We start from the raw sequence: 22409 nt of genomic DNA, 5'->3' as shown, positions 1-22409 counted from the left end.
AGATGGTCCGCAGGTTAGGCACCTGGCCCCATTAGACAATATAGTCGCCAATTGCCCAGATCCAATCGCCTGTAGCTTCACCAAAGATAAAGCCTGGAGCTCTGGTGTATGAGCTGAGGCAAAGGTGGGAATGTATTCATTTGTTTTCCTGGTCAGTCATTTCTGTCTCTGCATATTCGAGCCATTCCCCAGATAAAGCCTTCTTCCAGAACCTAACAACACCATCATCACCTGAAGAAATGAGGCAGTCACCTACACGATGGTTAGAGTGAGCACAAGAATAAATACGGAAGTATGAAAAAATCGGACAACTAACCAGCGTAGGAAAACCCGACCTGCCATACGTCGAGATGCTTGCTGTCGATGCATGCGACTTCCTTGAAAGAATGTTTGAATGGGGAGTCACCTGTTGCGGGTCTGTTGTTTATAGACATAGGTGCACGGCTTGCAAGAGCAGAGCCTATTCCTGACTGTGCTGTTGTACGTGAAGACTGAGATGTTGTTGACGATTGTGTATGGTGTCGGTCGGAGTCTCGGGAACTGCTGGAGGAAAGAGAGGTATAGACCTCGAAAACTCGAACAAAGCCGTCCTTACACCCGCTGGCAATGAGATCATAACCCCGGACTGAGCCATTGGCCCAGGATATGTCTCTAACCAAGCCCCCATGCCCTGTTAATTCTATTGCATGGTAGAAGCGACGGTTTGCATCAGTGCGGAATATTTTCACGCCGTCCATAGCTGCAACGACAAGGGACAGGCTTTTGCGATCCCAGGAGGGCAGAATGGAGTGAGTGATGTCTGTAGGGTCGTGGTGAAACTGCACTTTGAAGCTCGTCTCCTCTCCCCTTTGGGGTGCGGTGCAAACCCGGAATTCGTCGACGGTTTGCCAGTCCGCAAGCGAGTCTGGACTGACGGGCTCCATGACCCTCAAGAAGCCATCGCGTGTTATTACAGCAAGCCAGGTTTCCAGGTCAATGTTGCGGAAGTCAACTGAGACATATGGATGTCGCTGTGGAGCCATCAGACGGAAGATAGTCCTGAAACGCCGACCGGAGTTTGGAGGCTGAGTGACATCTTCTTGCCATATTTTTAATTTCATATCCTCACCCACGCTGCCAATATGCTGGCCAGTAAAAGGCCCATTCCAGGTTGCCTACAGAGGTTAGAAAGCCAAAACTGACAAGGGGATGATAGCAGGCACGGCTTACATCACGAATCTCCGCATCATGTGCTCGCCAGGTGTCAGTCAACTGCCATTCACCGTCCTTTTGGTCCCAGACCTTCATGCGGTGGTCTGATGAAGCTGTAACTATGCGATTGCCATAGAAGTTGAACTTGGTCACGGTCACCAAATCGCGGTGACCAGAATCAAAATCGGAAAACCCGGCAGACATATCTGGCCGACTCAGAGTCCCAATCGGATGATCTGGACCCTGCAAGACATACAACCTGGACGCGTACTACGAAGTCGTGACAGACCGGATCTGGATTGGATGTCCGCGTGGATTATGTGAGCGAGTTCGTGGCACGGCTGACCGCCCCACAACGCTGCTGGGTGTTGGCGCGGCAGAATGAGAGGCCGCGGCGTATATTTCGCGTATTTTTCGTATACTCTTTTCCGTTGTTGATTTGTCTTAAGGCCAGATTGCAGCGACGAAATCTCAACCACGCTCCCTGGGTCCGCGAGGCAGCTGAAGCTGGGATGCTGAATTTAATTGCCATGCAACAATGACTCTCGCAACACCAAACTCGCTTTCCCACCGGGAGACCTGGAGTCTCTTGGTCCTAGCCGGTGCCTGCCTTGGCGTCCTGGTCAATACCTTCGAGGGAGAGGGTGCGCCATTGGTACCAGCCATCGCATTCAGCGGAATAGCATTTTCTGTGACCTTTAGTATGATAAGATGGCTCGGGCCTGTCTTTGTTCGAGCAGGTTTGAGCGGGAAGGATATGGCCAAACCAACTCGGCCAGTCATGTATGTTTTCCCTGCCATTGGCGCTGTCGCATTCAAGCATTCGTAGCACTGTGCGGGCTCATACTGATTTGACCCGGTGTAGACCTGAAACCATGGGCGCTGTTTGCGCGGTGGTTTACCTTTTGGTTCTCATATTTTTCATTCCGTTCGCCTTCTATAAGGACATCGTTGCGGCCACATCGGGTGGCGGCAATCGTGACATTGTACTTGAGGTTCACCATGTAGAGACAGGCCGGACACTGCACAGATTTCCTCATGACAGGGTTAGTATCCTTGGAATCTTACCTGTTTACCCTCGGTCCAGTATTGGTATGATTTGCTGACAAAAGCCCCGTTAGCTTGCTTCATATCTTTCTGGTCTCCTATCGCTCCAATGTATCGTTATTCTTGGACTTGGTGATGATCTTCTCGACATTCGATGGAGGCACAAAGTCCTCATTCCGGCTTTTGGTGCCATTCCAATGCTTATGGTCTACTTTGTAGACTTTGGGGTCACCCATGTTGTTGTCCCAGTGCCTCTGCGGCCATATCTTGGGCCGTTCCTCGATCTCGGTTTCTTGTATTACGTCTACATGGGTGCAGTTGCGATATTCTGCCCAAATTCGATCAATATGCTGGCGGGGATCAACGGCGTTGAGGTTGCCCAGTCGCTTGTGATTGCGCTCTTACTGATGCTTAACGACGCGCTGTACTTGATTACACCGTTCCGACACCCCGCTACCGACTCTCACCTTTTCTCCCTCTACTTTTTACTCCCGTTTGTTGGAGTTTCATTGGCACTCTTATGGCACAATTGGTACCCTTCAAAGGTGTTCGTGGGAGACACATACTGCTACTTTGCAGGGATGGTCTTTGTTGTCGTCGGGATACTAGGTCATTTCAGCAAAACTTTGTTGCTCTTATTCGTCCCACAGATTTTCAACTTCGTTTACTCGTGCCCACAGGTATTTCACTTGATTCCTTGCCCTCGGCATAGACTCCCGAGGTTCAATGCGAAGAGCGGGCTTCTGGATGCCTCAGTGACTGAATGGGAGGCACCTCCCTCAAAGTTGATTGCAACTGCTTTGGAATTGCTGTACCGACTTCGCCTCGCGCGAATAAGGAAGAACGATGACGGTCAGATTATCGAATCGAGCAATCTGACCATTCTGAACCTGTGGCTGATATGGATGGGCCCCATGAGGGAAGACCGACTAGCATTAAGCATGGTGGTGGTTCAGATCGTATGTGGGCTTTTGGGGCTGTTTGTGCGTCATTGCCTGGCATTGTTGGTGTTTCCATCAGATAACAGGACGTCCGGCTTTATTTTATAGATTGTTCTGCATGTTTTACATAGTGCCATCAGTATTATACGGGTACTACTAACTATAGACCAGCGATGACATTCTATCATTGCCATTTTTCAACTATTGATTATTCCACCATGCTCTTCGATAAGCTATTAGGCTATATAGTAGGCCAAGCTGCCGCTGCTTAAGGCCGACTGCTGACTCCGGATCGGGGTTTCCGCAGCCGCCGCTAAGTCCGCCGCCCACTGAAGCTTACCAACGAACCGTCAGCGCTCAATCCCGAACAGTTATATTTTCGGCACCTAAGGGTTGTGGCGTGGTGGCACAACCAGCTTGGTAATAACTATGGTCACCGAGATCACCGAGATGACCGGAAATGGTCAGCGGGCACCCAATGATGTAAACCTGGGGTACCATCGCCAACTGCGTATAAATACCCACGACTGCGCCTACGAGCAACGAGAAGGAAACTCTCCTCCTATCATCGAAACTCCTATTTCAACAATCTCCTGAACCATTGATATCATGTCTGACTTCTTGAAACCGGCCCCCGAGCCTCGAACCGAACTCGGCCGCTACCGAGTGCTCTCCTCAACGGCCGGGATTCGCGTGTCACCTCTCCAGCTCGGTGCCATGTCCATTGGAGATGCATGGTCCGGTATGATGGGGTCAATGGACAAAGAGTCGTCCTTCAAGCTTTTGGACGCCTTTGCGGAAGCTGGTGGTAACTTTATCGACACTGCCAATAACTACCAAAGCGAACAATCGGAAACCTGGCTGGGCGAATGGATGGCATCCCGGAACAACCGCGACAGGATGGTGATTGCTACGAAGTTCACAACAGACTATAAGTCCTATGAACTGGGCAAGGGCAATGCCCCGAACTGCTGCGGCAACCATAAGCGCTCGCTCAAAATGAGTCTGCGGGATTCCCTCCAGAAACTTCAGACTGACTGGATCGATATTCTCTATGTCCATTGGTGGGACTATACAACCTCTATCGAGGAACTTATGGACAGCCTCCACACCGTGGTTGAACAGGGAAAGGTACTATACCTGGGTATCTCCGACACCCCAGCTTGGGTGGTGAGCGCGGCGAACACCTATGCTCGTGCACACGGGAAGACCCCCTTTAGCGTTTATCAAGGCCGTTGGAACGTGATGCTCCGCGACTTTGAAACAGATATCATCCCCATGGCCCTGCATTTCGGCATGGCCCTTGCACCTTGGGACGTGCTAGGAAGTGGCAAGTTCCAGACTGCAAAGGCCCTGGAGGAACGCCGGAAGAAGGGCGAAGGACTGCGTTCTATGCTGGGCGGCGGCGAGCAATCGCCGGAGGAGGCCAGGATGAGTGAAGCATTAGCAAAGGTGGCCGCTGAACACGGAATCGAATCTGTGACGGCTATCGCCTTGGCCTATGTCCTCCAGAAGGTTCCAAACGTGTTCCCAATCGTCGGGGGACGCAAAGTCGAGCATCTTCAAGATAACATCCAGTCGCTTAAGATCAAGCTGACACCGGAACAAGTCGAGTACCTTGAAAGTGTTCGGCCTCTGGACCTGAATTTCCCACACAACATGGTGGGTACAGATCCTAAGTTGAGCGGAACTATAAGTCCCTGGGTTGGCTTTGGTAGCAAAGTGGCCGTGCCACCGCCGGTAAAGGGGCTTACACCTCAGTGATTTTCTTATTGCGAGTGCAGCCAGCGTATATCCTGAACAGAAAGAACTTTCGGGATATAGTATCATGTTAGTACGATGGTTTTTGCTATGGATGTTTGTTGTTGCTTCAACCCGACAGGGTAGTACTGGACTAATGTCTCTTAATGGACCGAGTATGTGTGTATGATTCCATAATAATTGCGTTAGATATATCTATCTCTCCACCAGCTCTCAATAACAAACTATACTGAAAAGAGTAATGTATTCTCCGGCTCCGGGGGGACAAGACAGGGAAGCAATAAGCGTACCCACATATGTCCTGGACTCCAGGTTGGGTAATGTATACCCCGCGCAGGAATATCTTCACTCACTGCGAGTTCGGCTTCTGTTGAGGGGTCTGGGCTTCTTGCACAATGAAACCATGAATTTGCACTGTTCCAGTAATTTTTCCAATTGAACCAAACAGAAGGCTCCGATTACACCGATGGCCCTGCCAGTCAGTGGACAAACTCCGCGACAAAGCGCTTCAGGCCGACCGTGAGGCCGGCCATCGGAGCATGTGGGCCCGCGATCTACCAATGGGAAGCAACACAATGATTCTTACCACCCCGAGATCGGGCCCTTGAAGAGCCCCTCGATGCTGTGGCCAGCGACATCGCGATCTCAGAAGATTCTTAAATCCCTTGGGAGCTTCCGTGTTTGTCTTAGACATCATATTCAGACCCCCAGTCCTTCCTTGGAGCTCCTTCCAACCCGCGACTTACCTAATTTGCTCATTGACCCCGTTGTTCTACTTCGCCCCTCATGCCTGGTGCTGACCGGAAACCCAAGACCTTGTATGACAAGGTTTTGGATGCTCATATCGTGAATGAGCAAGAAGATGGCACGATCCTGCTTTATATCGGTATGTTTGTCTGTTAACCTTTCCTACATGATCTCGAAACTAATCTTCTTACAGATAGACATCTGGTCCACGAAGTGACCTCTCCAGTAAGTTTTGCGCTGTTCTCCGCAGGCCGCCTACCGTGTAGTGTCTGTCGCCTCTTCTCGCCACTAACTAATTTGAACAGCAAGCCTTTGAGGGCCTGAAGAATGCTAGCCGTAAAGTCCGCAGGCCGGACTGCACCCTCGTCACTGTCGACCACGTATGTAGATTTCCGAATCTCTCATTCCATTGGCTCAGAAGTCAGAACTGACAGTCGTCTTCCTAGAACATTCCTACCACCTCGCGGAAAAACTTCAAGAACGTTGACGAATTCATTGAGGAGAACGACTCCCGTCTGCAATGTTCTACCCTCGAAGAGAATGTCAAGGACTTCGGTCTGACATATTTTGGCATGGGCGATAAGCGCCAGGGTATTGTCCACGTTATTGGCCCCGAGCAGGGTTTCACTCTCCCCGGAACGACCGTTGTCTGCGGTGACAGTCACACCTCCACTCACGGTGCCTTTGGTGCTCTCGCTTTCGGTATTGGTACCAGTGAGGTCGAACACGTCCTCGCCACGCAGACCCTCATCACCCGGCGCAGCAAGAACATGCGCATCCAGGTTGACGGTGAACTTCCTGCTGGTGTTACATCAAAGGACGTCGTTCTGCACATTATCGGTTTGATCGGAACCGCAGGTGGCACAGGATGTGTCATTGAGTTCTGCGGCTCCGTCATCCGTGGGCTGAGTATCGAGGCTCGGATGTCAATGTGCAACATGTCCATCGAGGGTGGTGCGCGTGCTGGCATGGTCGCACCTGACGAGACTACCTTTGAGTACCTGAAGGGCCGTCCTCTGGCCCCCAAGTACGACAGCGCTGAATGGAAAAAGGCCGTCAACTACTGGTCGGGTTTGGCTTCCGACGACGATGCTGTTTATGACAAGACTGTTTTGGTCGACGCCAAGGACATTGTCCCCACGATTTCCTGGGGTACATCTCCTCAGGATGTGGTCCCTATCACCGGTGTTGTCCCTGGTCCCGATGATTTCAAGGACGAGGACCGCAAGCTCGCTTGTACCCGGGCTCTCGAATACATGGGCCTGACTGCCGGTACTCCCATGAAGGATGTCACCGTCGACAAGGTCTTTATCGGTTCTTGCACAAACTCGCGTATTGAGGATTTGCGTGCCGCTGCAAAGGTGGTACGAGGGAAGCAAGTTGCTGCTAACATCAAGCGAGCCATGGTTGTCCCAGGTTCTGGTCTTGTGAAGCAGCAAGCCGAATCTGAAGGCCTTGACAAGATCTTTGTCGATGCTGGTTTCGAGTGGCGTGAGGCTGGATGCTCCATGTGCTTGGGCATGAACCCCGACATCCTTTCCCCTCAGGAACGTTGCGCCTCCACATCCAACCGCAACTTCGAGGGTCGCCAGGGCTACGGTGGCCGTACACACCTGATGTCCCCGGCAATGGCTGCGAGCGCCGCCATCGTCGGTAAGCTTGCCGATGTTCGTGAACACTTCCCCGAGAGCCCACGCCTTGGCAAGGTTCAGCCCAAGCTCGACGTCAGACCTGAAGCCGAAGAAGTCGACACGGAGGAGGAGCTAGACCACATCCTCGACCAGCCCGCGGACGACCAACCCCACACCAACACCTCCGCATCCACCACCTCTTCCTCTTCCACCGGCCTCCCCAAATTCACAACCCTGAAGGGGATTGCAGCCCCCTTGGACCGCAGCAACGTTGACACCGATGCTATCATCCCTAAGCAATTCCTGAAAACCATCAAGCGTACCGGTCTCGGCACAGCCCTGTTTTATGAACTCCGTTACAAGAACGGCGAAGAAGACCCCGAATTCGTCCTCAACCAGGGCATCTACCGTGACTCCAAGATTCTCGTCGTCACTGGCCCCAACTTTGGCTGCGGTTCCTCCCGTGAACACGCCCCCTGGGCCCTCCTCGACTTCGGCATCAAGTGTATCATCGCTCCTTCCTTTGCTGATATCTTCTTCAACAACACATTCAAGAACGGCATGCTCCCCGTGGTTGTCTCCGACTCCGACAAGCTTTCCAAGATCGCCGACGAGGCCCGTGCCGGCCGCGAAGTTGAGATCGACCTCGTCAACCAAGAGGTCAAGGATGCATCCGGTAACACGCTTGCCTCTTTTGACGTAGATGGGTTCCGCAAGCACTGCCTCATCAACGGTCTCGATGATATCGGCCTAACCCTCCAGATGGGGGATAAGATCAAAAGGTTCGAGACCAAGCGGACGCTCGAGACTCCTTGGCTCGACGGCAAGGCCTACCTCAGGCGTGGCCGTCGTGGTGGACCCACCATGGTCGAGGCTGCCCCTGTGCCGAAGACGAATCGCGGGGATGTCAAGGGCGAGCCTTTGGAGTGGTAATCTCCATATCATGCTCCGTTTTCTTTTCTTTTTCACCTTTATCTCTCAAGTATAATGATTTGATATGTGACATGTGCGAAGTATGGGGCTGTATAAATTTCCTTTTCCTTTCCTTTTCATTTCCCAAGTTTACCCCCCTATTCTTGGAATCTATGGCATTTCGTCCCTTAAGACGAACTTGTTCTCAGGCGTTGTTAGCTTATCTACCCGTTAGCCTACCCATGAATGAATATACCAGATAGCAGTCAAAGGCTTAATAAGACTGGTTGAGTGACTTTAATTCTCCATGCTGGTCAAGCCAAGTGTGGTCACTGATTCCCCGTATCTCTAGCACTATGGAAAAGGAGGGCGCTGCCTGTGTAAGCTAGTGAGAGAGACTGGGGTGAGATTGGGGCGACGGACCCTTGGTTTCCTGTAGGTCTCATAGAAACCGGACCTGCTGGAGCGACGAATATTGTAGGAATCTTGGAAATTTGTATATTTATTCAATAGTATATCCGTATCACAATTATTATTTTCAGTCCAACAACAGCCAAACATAAGCAACTAAAAAAACAAAACAAAACAAAACAAAAAAAAAACAAAATTTCGACATATATGTGAAATGCAAGGGGAAACAACCTCGATAGCGCAATGAGTCAATCATTAAATACATCTTTTGCCCACAATTCGTACATGTCGTGGTGGGTAGTCCAATAATTAGGTAGGTAGATAAATAGACCGACTATATTAACATCCAGATCATTAGGTACTGACTCGTATCGTAGTCATTGTCCCCAGTAAAGGCTGGGCGAAAAGGAATATCATCAAGAAATATGCGGAAAAATATGTAAGGTTATTAGATATATCAGTGGGGTGGTGAATCGATAGAGCTTGTCTTGACAAGACGATGTGATGGTTTGCCGACTGGATCGAATCGAGTAGTTTACAAAGGACTTGTGGTTTATTCGCGTCCTCGAGAGTTGCTTTGTCATTTTGTCGAGGATATATTGGTGAAGCTGTGGTGGTGCAGTTGAAATGCGCTTTATGGCTTCGTGAGCTGTTCTTTCCGGAAGAACATGAGGAACCCAGCACTGTTAAGCAGGTTAGCATATATTACATTCAGTGAGGGAGCATCAAGCAAGACGTACCAGATCAACAGTTGGAAGAATAAAGCGATCCAGAACCAAGCGTTAGCCACAGAGCTAGCCCCAGCTGTCACATCCGGCGAGATTGGACCTGGGCCAATGTTGTTGGGCGCGAATGCCCTAGCGCAGATTGTTGCAATGGATCCAAGAACCTGGGCTGCCAGCAGGGTGAAGCAAATGTGCATTCGCGTTAAGGTTTGGAGCAGGATCATGCCGAACCCGAGGCCCTGGAGTGAGTCTAGGATACCCAGCCAGAGCCAGAGACTGCGAGACGCAAGTGCTCCGGAGGTATAGCTACCAGCCCAAGGTAGGAATAGGCCCATTCCGGAAACACCCCACCATATTTGGGCCCATCGAGGAGCACCAAGACCACAGGCAAAGACGGGGAGAATCCAGCTATGTGATTTGGACAGACGGCCAAATATGAATAGGATAGCTACCCAGGCGACGCCGAAGAAAGCAATGACCAGGAGACCAACTTGCCAGTTTTCGGCGTGGACGGAGCTCCAGAGGACTGCATTGCGTTAGCAATTATTAGAAAGTTCTGATGGGTTTGAAGGCACTTACAACTCCAGTTTCGACCATAGGGTGCACTGAGGAAGAAGTTTTGTAGGATAACAACAACAAAGTTCCATAATATAATCTTGCGTCGGAAAACGGACTTATAGAAGGATGGAACTTTGCCAGGAGTCTGGCGGTAGTAGTTTGGTAGACCAAAGAACACCAGGAGACCGAGAACCCAAAGAAACACAGCAATCGGCATGCAGATAGCACTATAATAGAGTGTCAGTAAAGCGTCATGAAAGAGGTTAGCATTGTGAGAGATTAGTAACGTACGTCATTCTCCATGTTTCTGTAACATGTGCTTGGACATTTGGAACTCCCCTGGTGACCGCTTGGGATATAGATGTTCCCCAGTACCAGAGTCCAATGATATAGGCTTGTTGAGTACCCTGAATAATGCATGCACGCCATACCCATTCCTTGACAGGGACACCGTTTTCGTCTCCAAAGTTAAGGGCGAAGAACAAGGAGCCACTGGCTGATGCTGCTGCATATACTCCGGCGCCAACATTCTGAATCCAGGCTCGAGAAAATCCATCACCCTCGTAATGTGCGACTCCAATAAGGACAAAGGCAAGACCATAGAAAAACCATGGTAGGGCTAGCACAACGACGGATTTGCAGAAGCGGAAGAGGAACCACCAGACAATAGAGCTCACTAGGTAGACCGTTGCGATTCCATAGAGCTTCTCGGGTGTTTGTCCAACCTCTCCGGTCAGCAAGGTGATTTGGTACGAGTTTGCTGCAATGATCTGCCCGAGACCGAGTATAAACGAGTAAATTGGCCAGTCGAAAACCCGAACTTGCATCCATTTTCTGAGTCCGGAGGGCGGAACGTAATCATTTCCAAGGCAAAACTCATCTGGTCTCCTTCCCGGGCTTCCACTTTCACGCGAACCGACCTCGTCATTCGAGACCGTCGCCATAGGGGCGGACCCTTCATACTTACTGCGGAACTTTGAGGAGGGTGACTGGTTGCGCCCAAGTCTCGCATCACGGAATCTATCGAACCATTTTTTCTCGCTTTTCTCAAGATACTCCTCGATGCAGAGCTGCGACACGGAATTGGAACCGTTGAGGTTTTCCAATCTGGCTTCAAAGGCTCTGTAAAACTCGCCGGTACTATCCGTGAATGTAGGATCGACCTTCTGTAGCTTGTAATCCTTCTTCTCGCCTACAACCGAGTCAACGGAAAGGACAGAGGAGCAGCTGAGACGATTGCCGGGTTCTGTTAAAGCTGATGCATTTTGGGCAGCGCTATCATCGCCATCAAAGGTTGTTGAACTTCCTGGAGAGAGAATAGCGCGGGTTGGAATTGAACTCTGACTTGAGTGCCTCCGAGAGAAGAAGTCCCTAACCGAACCATGACCGTGGTCTTGCTGCGACGCCGCCATTTCCCCTCGTCGTACTTCCTCTGCTTGTTCGGGGGTAAGGGTATACTCGTCTTCCTCATAGTAACTTGGGATAACATCGTCATCGCTCTCCTCGGTCATTGAAGCGTTGCCACTCTCATCAGCCCCAGTGCGGTTATTTCTCAACCTGCGCCGACCACGACGCATAAGATGTCCTGGTCCAGCCCTCACACCGAGGGATAAGTGTCGAGCAAGTCCAGATCTGGGCTGGTCATCGCCCCCAGGGCTTGGGTCCCTGCTGTAGATAATGGTGTTGCGCTGCTGGGGTCCATAAGCGCTTAATCGGTTGATATTCGAATAGCTTCCCGATCGCGAGTGAGCAAGTGGAGGTGTCTGTGCACCGGTTGGGGTGACATTTCCAGTGGATCCAATAGTGGGTGTCATCATTCCGCTGGGTGTGTTGTTTCCAGAAGGAGTGTAGGGCTGAACGTTTGATTTGGCCGCACTCTTACTGTGAACTCGCATCGCCGTTGACTGTAGAATTTCCAGATCCTCAACCCACTGGGCAACAGGGAAACGTTGCTTCGCGGACCTTGCACGCATCTTCGCCCTAACCTGAGGTTTTGAGTTCAGTGCACTTCCAATGGCAAGTTTGAATTGATGGAGCAGGTGAGCTGTAGTTGTGGATTCAACATTATACCACCAACCTGGCATTTGGCCAAGACCACCAACACGGGCACCAATCCCGAGGGCTCCTTTGCGACCAAATTCAACGGCTACCAGTCCGAAGGGTTCGTCTCGGGATGGGATCAAAGCAAACTCTGCCCCGGAGAAGATGTATGGGGGTAGTGCTGTGAACTCGGGCTTTGAGAACACGCGCCCAGGATAGACCTGCATCATGCGGTCAAGCTTGAGGGCCGCGAATTTTCCATAAAGGTCAATGACTGGACCAATACAAATCAGTTGGACATTTGGGCGAGCCTCCAGAACAGCAGGCATGACATCAGCTATCAGATCAACACCCTTTTGCATCGACCATCGTCCCACAAAGACCAGTAGGTCTGCATTAGGATTCTGTTCAAGTCCAGCCCATTCTTGCGCTTGTCGTTTCAGCTCTCCTCTGTTTGCCTCATAGCTCTGGTCGACCTGTATTTCACTGTCGTTGGGGCGTTCCTTGTTCCATTCGGCAGTGTCGGAGGGGTCGGGGTTAGGGAGATTTCCAACTTTCTTAAGGCCCCAGAAGATAGGGTAACGAGCATAAGAACGTTTTCCATACTTCCTTGAAACTCCTACAGCGCCAAAGCCTTGTTGATGGACACGTAGATAGCTTGCACCGGCATGGAGCATATTGAAGACCTCGCCGAACTGGACATAGCGTCTAGCAGTATCAATCTCAAGATTAAAGACTGAACAAACTTCGTCTCTTTCCTTCTGAGTGCGCATCGGCCAGAGCCCCTGGAACTCTGCATTGTGGAGTGAAAGACAGACCGGAACTGTCTGTGGAAGAAGATACAGCGGGGCAATAGAGCCGTGGTAATCATTGATATGATATAGGTTGATGGGAAAGCGTTTGATGGTCTCGGCGATGCACTGATTCCAGGCAGAATAGTAGATTGCGCTATCGAGGTCATCCATGCGAGCTGGGTAGGGTTCGGACTTTGATTGTTGACGAAAAACGGGTGCGTCCAGGAGAACATAGGTGATATTGTTCAGTACGTGGTACTGAACCTTCACTTCATATATGTTCCCAAGAACCGTCACGAACATTGGCTCCCCTGGTTGATCCTCGGGATAGTCCACACCCCCAACGCACGGGACAACCCAGATGAGATCTTGGTGCCCAAGGTTCTTTCCCATGAGCTGTGCCATAACACCAAGGCCGCCAATTTTGATTTTGATTCCCCAGTCCTCGATGTCATACTCCATTGTGGCGATGAGAACACTGCGCCTGTCTTGGGCCCCGGGCCCGAATGCAGGAGTACTTTGGAGAAATCCTGATTTATTGGCCAACTTCATCAGAGGATTCGTTGATGAGGACTTGCCGGCGAACATGGGGAACAGAGACCTTTTCTCACTGATCCCAACCTGGTTGAACTTGACTTGGTAGAATGATTTCATGAACGCGTATACAACCCCAGCAGCTGTAATTAATGGCACGAACCAAAGCAGGAAGTAAATGACTATCTGGGTTGCTCTTGATCCTGTTGGCATGAAGTTAATTCTCATTGTGCTGTCATCAACCCAGAGATCCCAGTTCAGGTAGGGTGACGGGGGCCTGTCTGTGACATTGATAGAAAGGTCACTCAGCGAAGAAGGTGGCATGCGGTCCAGGACGCCATCAGAGTCAAGGTCACCAAACACATAGCTCTGGTCGGGTTGCCCATCTGGGTTCATTCCCCAAACGTTGAATTGTCCCTGTGCCGGGTATTCCACCCGCAACCTGTATTTCCAATATCCATCACTGTCCTGCTTGACTTCATTATCCAACCCTGCGTCGTATCCATATTGGTTGTACGGTCCGTTGAAGAAGAGATGAGGGAAGCGCCTTGGATGATCAGTACCAACATCACCTTCCTGCACATAGCTGCTGCTACCGGTCAATTTGCTCCAGTATTCAACGCGTACGTGCTTTCCTTTCCACTTTTGCTTGTCAGTTCCAGACCAAGGGAGTTCTTCGATGACCTCGTCGCCACCTTTGTATTCCTGCCAATCAGAAAAAGAGGTTCCCCAATTGGTTGAATAACGGTATCTGTCAGCACCGGCAGCCCTGTGTCGGATGTAAAGTGTACCGTTGTCATGTTGCTGCAGGAGATTCGTGGAATAATTGGCCGCAGTGGAAACCATCGGGTTGTCTACCTGACCAACGCGAATAAGAAAGTGATCAACAGCACCTGTTGAGTCTCCGCCTCTGCTCTCTGGTTTGTTTACAGTTAGGCGATGGATACCGTTGTGAACTCCAGTCAGCTTTCCAGTCCAAACCCAAGTGCTGGGAAGCTGAGCAGTCCATTGGGTCTCGCTCGGATCTATTTTCTTGCAGTACGCGCTGTTTTTGTCGATTGAAGCTTTCTTGCCAGTCTCCGTCGTAGAGTTTAGTGCGATGGACCTTGTCACAGAGTTGCAGTCCATCTCCGTGGAGAAGTAGATACTCAAATCGATGTCCTCCGCCTCACCATATCCAACTTTGGAAATGATTGGTTGGTCATGCCCTGGGGTGATTTTGGTAACCATGGGTCCAGGTTTCACAAAACTTCCTTTGGGAACGAAGGCCTTGAATTCAAACGGTTTCAAGGTCATGCTATCAAGACATCCATTGAATTCTTTGGAGCCATTGAGGGCGAGTTTCTTGGGGCTGTCCTTCAACTTGTACTCATCGTGCGGGTAGAACAAATTAACAACGGTCGTATCTGAGTCGAATGGGGATATCAACGCCGAGCCATTCCTACGGCAATCGAACTTGTAATCCACCGTTTTGTTGTCATTCTGATATACCAACCATACTGGCTGATCATTGTCCAGCTCTTGGATCTTGTAAACCGAATCTCTTAGAATCGACCACATCCCAACCTCTGTAGCCGTGCCGTTGGAGCCTGGGTAGTAAATATTCCGTGTTTGGTTGGACAGTTTCTGGACCGAATATCCGTCGTTCAGCACCTGGTAATCTTTTCGTAGTTGGTACATGTGCTTGATGACATTTCGGATAGGATGAGAAGGATCACGATGGTCATAGACTACAGTATCATCATGACAGCCTTCCCGTCCTTTGCTGATGGGCCAGTTGTGGTACTGATCTGCGTTCAAAGCGAAGCAGCCGTGTGACTTCCATGCGGTAGCTGGTGACATTGCCTGGCGGCCGTAAACATAGTTGTTTGCGGTAGCATCCAGGATATAGAAGCCTTGTTCTTCGCCCCACAATAGGATTGGAATGCCAGGGAGGTGAAGGGTAGTAATGAACATTGCCAAGAGCTGCCGCTCAATACCTTGCTCTAGAGCTGGCCAGCGGAAAACATCCTGGTTTGTCGCACCGTACATATGTCGTGGGTCAAATTTTCCGGTATTAGAGTTGACCATGTCGTTGGTTAGGACCATCAGGTTCCAAGAATCCGTCCAATCGACTGGTACGTCGTAACCTGCAGCAAGATTGCCGTCGAGACCAAGAAACCTGGTAAGAGATCGGTAGGTCGAATAATGGAAGGCGGCGCTATCAAGTGCTTGTAAACCCTCTTCGCGAAGGAAATACTCGTGGTCAGACTCGTTGTTCATTGCCATTGAATCCATTGTTGAGTCTGGATATTGGTCGGGCTGTCTACCACGCCCAATGTAAATTGAACCAAAGTTGTTGCCACCGGTAATTTCACCGGGTAGAAAGAAATTGTCTTTGCCGACATCACGAGCACACTCTCGATAAGCACTTGACATGTCTCCAAGAGCATCCACAGTTGCTTGCGTGGCTTTATCATATCGGAATCCATCAATATCAAGAGCCTTGATTATCATGCAGTTATGCTTAATCAATCTCTCGCGAACACTGGGGTTCCATTCACGAAGACGGTCTTGAACTGAAGCAAACTTTGCCAGCTGTCGCTCCCAATCTGGGTATACACCAAAAGCTTCTCTGTCTCCATATTGGTCGAAATCGCTATCATAGCAGCCTTGGAGCTCATCGCGAACATCGCTGTTAACCGGATAGCCAGTTTCATTCCAGAATCGAGGGTAGTTGCAAGTTTCATTGTACGTATTTCCGATATCAAAGTCAACATAGCGGCGCTCGCTCTTCCAGAGAGATTCGTGCTCCTTGGTAGAAAACGGAGTCGTAACGTTCAAATAACCTTTGAAGCCAATCAAATCACCCATACTTGGGTTTTCAATTAGCATTGGAGCAGCTGAACGTGAGTGACTTTGATAGACTTACGTTGCAATTGTGTTATCAAACAACACGTACATGTCACGCTTGTGAATTTCTGAAATCGCATCTCTCCATGTCTGTATTGTTCCGAAATGCTGGTCCAGCAGCGTGGTATCCAAAATCGAGTAACCGTCCGAGCCCCAAGGCTGGTTCATGAGAATAGTACCTGCGAGATAAATTCCCTACACAAAGTGGTTAGAAAAAAAAAATGAATGAATGGAAATGGTGGGAATCAGTATAGAACCTTAATCCCCATTCCTTGAAGATAGTCGAGTGTGTCCACCAAGCCCTGCGCATCACCACCATGCCGCATTTGATTCGAGTTTAGGTCATGCTCGAAAAGGGTCCCGTTTATATTGTCGTTGGTGGGGTCACCGTTGACAAACCGGTCGAGGAAAAGCGTATAGAATGGAAATCTCCAATTCTTTGGCGAGGGCGTATACTTGTGGTCTTTCCATTCTGGTGCAAAATACTCTGCTGGCGTAGCGGCATCCTTGTTTGCATTGAGGTTGTAGTCAACTAGGGACTCTTCGTAGGGCCAGCCTGTCACGGTCACTGCAAACAATGCAAGCAACGAGCTTGTAGCCCCCCACTTCATAGTTGACGGTCACTGAGAGGGTTGGACTCAGAAAGCCGACATGAGTCTCAAGCCGTAATGACGATATGAAAGACCAAAACGAGCAAAAGTCCAGATCAAGTACTTGAGTTGAGTAAGCCCTATAAATGCTCTTCTTTTTCACTCACACAGTATCCCAATGCTGATGTGAAGGGAAGGACAGCAGAAGATGAAGGCAAGGTAGAAAGCTCCGAGACAAAGGTGTGGCAGCGGCAGTGAGGGAATAAAAGAAAACGGAGGGAGGGGAACACAGAAGAAGAACCATATGCCCGAAAATATTTCCGACGAGACGCAAGAAGAGATGCAATCTATAGACCGAGTGAAAGCATTATTAGCTGCGGTATACTAATAGGAAGGAGGGTCAGCGAGGGATCGATATCTTCTTTAAGGAGGAAAAGAAACGAAAATCATTTCCGACATGGCAGTACTTCAACAGGATACAGACGGGATTAACGACTGACTAGGCAATTATCAGGCTAAATGGAGTCACTACCATGTCTCCAGCTGTGGGAACCGTAGTCCCTTTGCCGAAGGACCAGCCACCGACCCATCCATGATGACTCGTGTGGTATCGGGGAGCCGAAAGGAGAAAGCTGACAGACACATTGGGCCATGGCACAAAGAAAAGATCATTGTAGGGAGGGATAGCTGCAGGCGACTGGAGACGCGAAGCAATATCCACCGGGAGTCCAATGCATGCAGGTCAGTTGGAGCAGTAGAGGCGGGAGATCATTGTATTATTACAATCAGTACCAGTGGGACCGGTAATACTAGTACTTCTACAACGATATCGAACAGCGTGAGGTTACATATTCTCACTTTTGGCTCTTGTTCTTTGATAGTAGCGGTTGGTCAGTTAATTTGGCTTCAAAGTATCTATAACCTTGTCCAGTTTCGTGGACGTAGTTCAAAAACATTGAATCGAAGCTTAATTACTTGGTGCTCGCTCGGTTTCTTCATAGAATAATACCTCCCAACTGAGAGAAACTAAGCTTATCTGGCACCGCACAGGTTACCATTCCCAGAAAGACAGTAGTAGGTGGTAAACTCAGTACGCCATATTTTATGAGGTTACTAATCAGACTATCAGATTTGCGGCTTAAACGTTAGCCGGTTATATTCTCAATTGCAAGCTGCGCCTTCTGGTGAGACTTCCAAGAATTCCTCTCTCCCTCATCTCATCACCGAGACTATATTTATCAGATTGAATGCTCGGGGTGCATGCAGCCAGAAAATGAATACCGAAGAGATGGTGGCGGCTTTCTGTCACCGCACGACGCAACAAGTAATAGGCGCAGTTGCCAACTACTTTTTGGTCCTGGAAGTGAACAAACCGTCGATAAAATCTATTATTAGCCCCAGACTCTCGATAACTGACACCTGGCGCATGTCACTGGGGGTTTGATGAAGCAATACAGATCGGGCGCCGAACACGATTTCCTGGGTGTTGTCCAGAAACATTACATGACAGCTAATACATCGTGATACAACAATTGCCAAGAGATCGGTAAACCTCAGCTGAATCCCTTGCTTGCAAGGTTTAGAGAAATATGAGGAGTACGATAGTAGATTACGAATTAGATGCCTCATATCTAGTTCAGACTGAGACTGGCGGGATCGTTTCAATAGCGGATCTCGGCAGCTGGTAGAACTTACTAGGGATACACATGCAAGGAGACTCAGCGAGTAGGTAACTTCGACATCGTTGAACTCAACACCAATCAGTTAAAGTGGGCTAGTAGACAAGTTTTTAGATCTCTTATCTGCCAATCTTCGTGGCGAACTTGTTGAGTAGAGTTTAGATAGGGAGAATCGTAAAAGTCGAGCCGATGTGATCTTTTGACCCAAGGTCGTTTCTCGCAACTCTTGTATTGTTCACCTCATCCTAAGGACAGACCTCGGAAGAGTCTTACATAACTTGAAGGTTTTCGCTTGAGAGAAAGCTGTCATATAAACCCGGCACTTAAGTATATGCAATGCAGGAGCCACGACGTTCGTTGGGACCGGAGTGACTTGCGGGCACTGACTTCGTTTGTCTGTAAATTACAGGGTATCAGATGAATAACACATTCAAAGTTGAAAGCGCCAGAATTAGCGCAGGCTTAATTGGCATATAGTTGTCTTATTGGATAATCCTCGATTAAAGAAGCTCCACCCAGATCGCTTCGCGGCGGCGGGGTCACGGGTGGGTTCCAAAGTTGGAGGAGTTCGTCCTTTGCTGCCCCGGCGTTTCTTCCCTTCATGATCGCGACCAGGATCTGAGAAGAGGACTTAGCGACATCCCGAGGCCGAGGCAACCCACGATCTACGGCTACCTCATAATCCCCTTACTCGCCGAATGCCATTTTATCCCGCCACCGGATTTATTCGCGGAGGCCAGGAGAATTGTGGTTCTGACACAACCGAGGGCTATCCATGATAAGAACATTCAACATTCATACAGCTGTCTTCTTGCTGAACCAGACTTGCTCACGAAAAGAGAGCCTGTTTTGCTGGTGTAACAACATGGCAAGCCAAGAACTCAGCAAAGTGCCAAATGTTGGACGATCTCGCTCGCTTGGTCATTACGCAGCTAGACACACCGTCATCAGTGTCTAAAAATAATATGGAAACGGTTCTCGAATGCTCAATGCTACATAATAAGGAATTTCTTACAAGAAGGAGCGGTCGGAAATTCACGCCTCTGCGAGGTGGCTGACACCATACACAGAAACTTATACTCGGCGGATCAATGCATTCAGCAATTGCCATCAGTATTACTACAGTACTGCGGTCAACTTTAGTGAAAATATAGTCTCTATCACGCACTCAGCAAGGTCTTTTTCATCCAGTGTGCAATGCGTGACAGCTTTCTGTTCTTTGTGAGACACGACCTGCATCGTTTCTGACGCGGCAAGCGTCTCAGACCCGCAACAGTAAAGTGCAAAAACCTCCAATCGCATTGGTTTCTGCATATTTGAGAACCATATCAAGAAATGAAGAGGAATGATCGAGCTTCTTGACTTGTATCCACTTTTCAGTCTTTCGAAAACAGCTAGCTTATCCATTGCGCAGGTGTCGCTCATTTCTACTTCGATATATATGCACATGGCAAGGTTATCGTTGCCCCTACATATCAGATGCATGAATATTGGGGGATCCGCAAAATTGACTTGTTATACTGGGGCTTTCTCACACCACAAGTACGTATCACATTATGCATGATTATGAGAAAACTTGGCTCAAGAACAGCATCGCGTGTTTGCGAATTCCGCCAATTACCTCGCCTTCAGAAGAATATCAGAGCATGAAAACGTATACGGAAAAGATATGCAACTTTTTGTATACCGAGCCGAAACTTTGGCCACCTGTTCAGTACAAGGTGTTGCTCGTGGATCCATAAGCACTTCGGTCTGCCTTCCTAGAAAACCCAGCCTGATTGCGCGTTACTTCGGCCTATATTATGCATGGGGGCCACCAGTGACTCTATATTGCTCTCGAGCTCCGAGTTTGCCATGGAAACCTCGCTTCACCGGTCTTCCAAAGCTGTTAACACAGCCGCCTCTCTGAGAACCGCGCCGGCTGTACCCTACGCCATGTATGCGGTGTATGACGAGAACTTTTCAGCTCAGCCACTGCGCTATTATTTCCCTGTTTTGTGCTCTTTCTTTCCACATAACATTGAAGCGATCAAAAAGAACGGCAGGGTTTGCCTTGCCACCCTTATCATTCTGATATCAGCAGTTTTTCCACTGCCCACTGCGGCAAGTCTATACCAAGGAACCCGTCAGTACTGGAAACCCACGGGTCGTCAATATCAGAAAACAATAATCGGTGGCCTTCGCGGGTATGTTGGCGGAGACTCCTAGTATTGCCAAATGTCAGCTCGAAAGGCATTGAAGCAGTCGGGGCACTCGCCCAAACTGTCGGCTCAGAATTCAATCCTTGCAGTCTCAAGTCTGTGCTTTCGACTCCTCTTTCATGCAGCGTGGAGGACTCGCGCCTGTTGGAGGCCGGCGAAAATCGATTCTCGTACTCGCGGTTGCCATTGCGTAACTCAATAGCGGCGGCTTATGGGCGTAGTTCTCGATATTCTAAACCGGGTATGAAGTCTACGTGTTGTATTCATTATCAAGGTCAAATATGATGAAGTATTTGGGTAAAAACTGCGTTGAACGCTTAAACTGTTTTTATTTCTAAATCAAATATATATATATGGTAGCCGTATTGACCTACCCAGAAGAATATCAGTATAAGATAGTTTGTGACCGTTTATTTGGCCATCAATCATATATTCGAACCCGAGTCATACATATATATACTCCCGTGAGAATGCAGGTAAATCAACACGAGGCGGGCATTGCCAATTGGTAGAGATGCGGCCGCAGGCCCGGACAGCTCGATCTAAGCATTAAACGTAGCAATCGTTCATTCAAACTCATTAGTCAATTAAAGCCATCTGGAAACAATTGACCACATCTACTGAGCACCATAGTGTGCCTGGTAGTCCTTCAATCTTTGAATCTCCTTTTCCCCAATATCACCACCAAGCTTCTCAATCAAATCATGAAGACCAATGACAGCGCGAACAGGAACCTTATCGCCCAAATCCCTCTGTGCAACGCCGACGGCACTCTTTGCCTCGCTTTCACTAACCCTCTCCTCCCGATCTAAGAGAACCACAACACCAGAGACAATACCACCTTCCTTCTCAATAATGCCCACAGCCTCGCGCAGTGCCGTCCCAGCCGTAATCACATCATCGACAATAACAACCCTCTTACCCTTCAGCGGCGCCCCGACGATGTTTCCACCCTCGCCGTGGGCCTTAGCTTCCTTGCGGTTGAACGAGTAGCTAACGTTGTTCCATGTACCCTTGGGCGAGCCGGAGAGATCATCACGGACGGCCAATTCATTCACCACGGCAGCGCAGATGGGGATACCCTTGTACGCAGGACCGAAGACAATGTCAAAGTTGGGCGTTGTGGTCCCATCATCGGCGGTGGTGACGAACGGCGGGGTAGAGAGGACGCTCGCGTAGGCGGCGGAGGTGGCGCGGAGGAGGGGCGCAGTGTGAAGGAGGGAGGAGGTAAAGAAGTAGGGCGATTCACGACCGGACTTGAGGGTGTAGGTGCCGAAGGAGAGGACTTTGTTGGAAATGAGGAGGGGGAGCAGGGATGCCTTGTAGTCTGGGTGGGCCGACATTTTGCGATCTTTCTATGTATGTGATTTTTTTTAATTAGATGATTGGTCCTTGACTTTAGTGCGCGAGGTCTAGAGAGCGCGGCAATGGAGAGAAAAGAGAGTAAGACGTCAATTGTGTTGCTATGGAAGGGAATGCAGAGGAGACAGCACAGGCGTTCCTGAGATTTCCCATCGGTCATTTTTTTTTCGCCGGAACCAGAGCGAGGGCGGGGAGGGAATTGAAGGAGGGGCGGGACGGTCCAACTGCACCTTCCCTCTCTGTTCCCCTCCTCCGCCCTGTTCTTCTTCTCTCTACCTCTCCGCACTCTCACGGTGACTGAGCCCATTGCTGTTTTTGTTTTCTTTCCTTGCTTGCATCGGAGTATTCCATTTCGGGGGAAAACACGTGCTAGCTAGCCCGCCAGAACCTCCG

At 49.6% G+C, this 22409-nt stretch overlaps 7 protein-coding genes across 7 annotated transcripts; 4 read left to right on the top strand and 3 right to left on the bottom strand.

Annotated features, from left to right (window-relative positions):
* Window positions 1–136: 136 nt before the first annotated feature.
* On the bottom strand, window positions 137–1395 carry ASPVEDRAFT_129909 (putative nuclear pore protein (SEH1); the record flags this gene model as incomplete). The annotated part of the gene is made up of 3 exons (XM_040806673.1): window positions 137–252; window positions 317–1154; window positions 1210–1395. The coding sequence occupies 3 exons, from the start codon at window positions 1393–1395 to the stop codon at window positions 137–139; spliced, it is 1140 nt and encodes a 379-aa protein (XP_040666862.1).
* Window positions 1396–1729: 334 nt separating this feature from the next.
* Window positions 1730–3287, top strand: ASPVEDRAFT_130504 (UDP-N-acetylglucosamine--dolichyl-phosphate N-acetylglucosaminephosphotransferase; the record flags this gene model as incomplete). The annotated part of the gene is made up of 3 exons (XM_040806730.1): window positions 1730–1974; window positions 2057–2237; window positions 2313–3287. The coding sequence occupies 3 exons, from the start codon at window positions 1730–1732 to the stop codon at window positions 3285–3287; spliced, it is 1401 nt and encodes a 466-aa protein (XP_040666861.1).
* Window positions 3288–3788: 501 nt separating this feature from the next.
* Window positions 3789–4943, top strand: ASPVEDRAFT_27788 (aldo/keto reductase; the record flags this gene model as incomplete). The annotated part of the gene is made up of 1 exon (XM_040810047.1): window positions 3789–4943. One exon carries the CDS (start codon window positions 3789–3791, stop codon window positions 4941–4943), a length of 1155 nt encoding a protein of 384 aa, XP_040666860.1.
* Window positions 4944–5595: 652 nt separating this feature from the next.
* On the top strand, window positions 5596–8526 carry luA (3-isopropylmalate dehydratase LEU1). Its single transcript, XM_040809069.1, has 4 exons — window positions 5596–5826; window positions 5881–5912; window positions 5993–6067; window positions 6134–8526. Exons 1-4 carry the CDS (start codon window positions 5727–5729, stop codon window positions 8249–8251), a joined length of 2325 nt encoding a protein of 774 aa, XP_040666859.1. The 5' UTR covers window positions 5596–5726; the 3' UTR covers window positions 8252–8526.
* Window positions 8527–9275: 749 nt separating this feature from the next.
* On the bottom strand, window positions 9276–16795 carry ags2 (alpha-1,3-glucan synthase Ags2; the record flags this gene model as incomplete). The annotated part of the gene is made up of 5 exons (XM_040806653.1): window positions 9276–9892; window positions 9946–10151; window positions 10216–16146; window positions 16204–16379; window positions 16442–16795. The coding sequence occupies 5 exons, from the start codon at window positions 16793–16795 to the stop codon at window positions 9276–9278; spliced, it is 7284 nt and encodes a 2427-aa protein (XP_040666858.1).
* Window positions 16796–19556: 2761 nt separating this feature from the next.
* ASPVEDRAFT_616213 (uncharacterized protein) lies at window positions 19557–20516 on the top strand. Its single transcript, XM_040815575.1, has 2 exons — window positions 19557–19995; window positions 20086–20516. Exons 1-2 carry the CDS (start codon window positions 19799–19801, stop codon window positions 20360–20362), a joined length of 474 nt encoding a protein of 157 aa, XP_040666857.1. The 5' UTR covers window positions 19557–19798; the 3' UTR covers window positions 20363–20516.
* A 755-nt stretch (window positions 20517–21271) lies between these two features.
* ASPVEDRAFT_52121 (orotate phosphoribosyltransferase) lies at window positions 21272–21997 on the bottom strand (the record flags this gene model as incomplete). Its single annotated transcript, XM_040814580.1, has 1 exon — window positions 21272–21997. One exon carries the CDS (start codon window positions 21995–21997, stop codon window positions 21272–21274), a length of 726 nt encoding a protein of 241 aa, XP_040666856.1.
* Between the last annotated feature and the right edge of the window lie 412 nt (window positions 21998–22409).

This window comes from Aspergillus versicolor, assembly GCF_001890125.1.
Source record: "Aspergillus versicolor CBS 583.65 unplaced genomic scaffold ASPVEscaffold_4, whole genome shotgun sequence".
Lineage (NCBI taxonomy): Eukaryota > Fungi > Ascomycota > Eurotiomycetes > Eurotiales > Aspergillaceae > Aspergillus > Aspergillus versicolor.
The sequence above is the reverse complement of the archived record's forward strand: the minus strand, read 5'-3'. Positions and strand labels throughout refer to the sequence as shown.

Excerpts from the sequence above, each read along its gene's own strand:
- luA (XM_040809069.1), top strand. The coding sequence starts at position 5,727 with ATGCCTGGTGCTGACCGGAAACCCAAGACCTTGTATGACAAGGTTTTG. Across the intron at positions 5,827-5,880 it reads CACGATCCTGCTTTATATCG|ATAGACATCTGGTCCACGAA; the intron begins GTATGTTTGTCT and ends ATCTTCTTACAG. Across the intron at positions 5,913-5,992 it reads TCCACGAAGTGACCTCTCCA|CAAGCCTTTGAGGGCCTGAA; the intron begins GTAAGTTTTGCG and ends TAATTTGAACAG.
- ASPVEDRAFT_616213 (XM_040815575.1), top strand. The coding sequence starts at position 19,799 with ATGATCGAGCTTCTTGACTTGTATCCACTTTTCAGTCTTTCGAAAACA. Across the intron at positions 19,996-20,085 it reads GGGGCTTTCTCACACCACAA|AAGAATATCAGAGCATGAAA; the intron begins GTACGTATCACA and ends CCTCGCCTTCAG.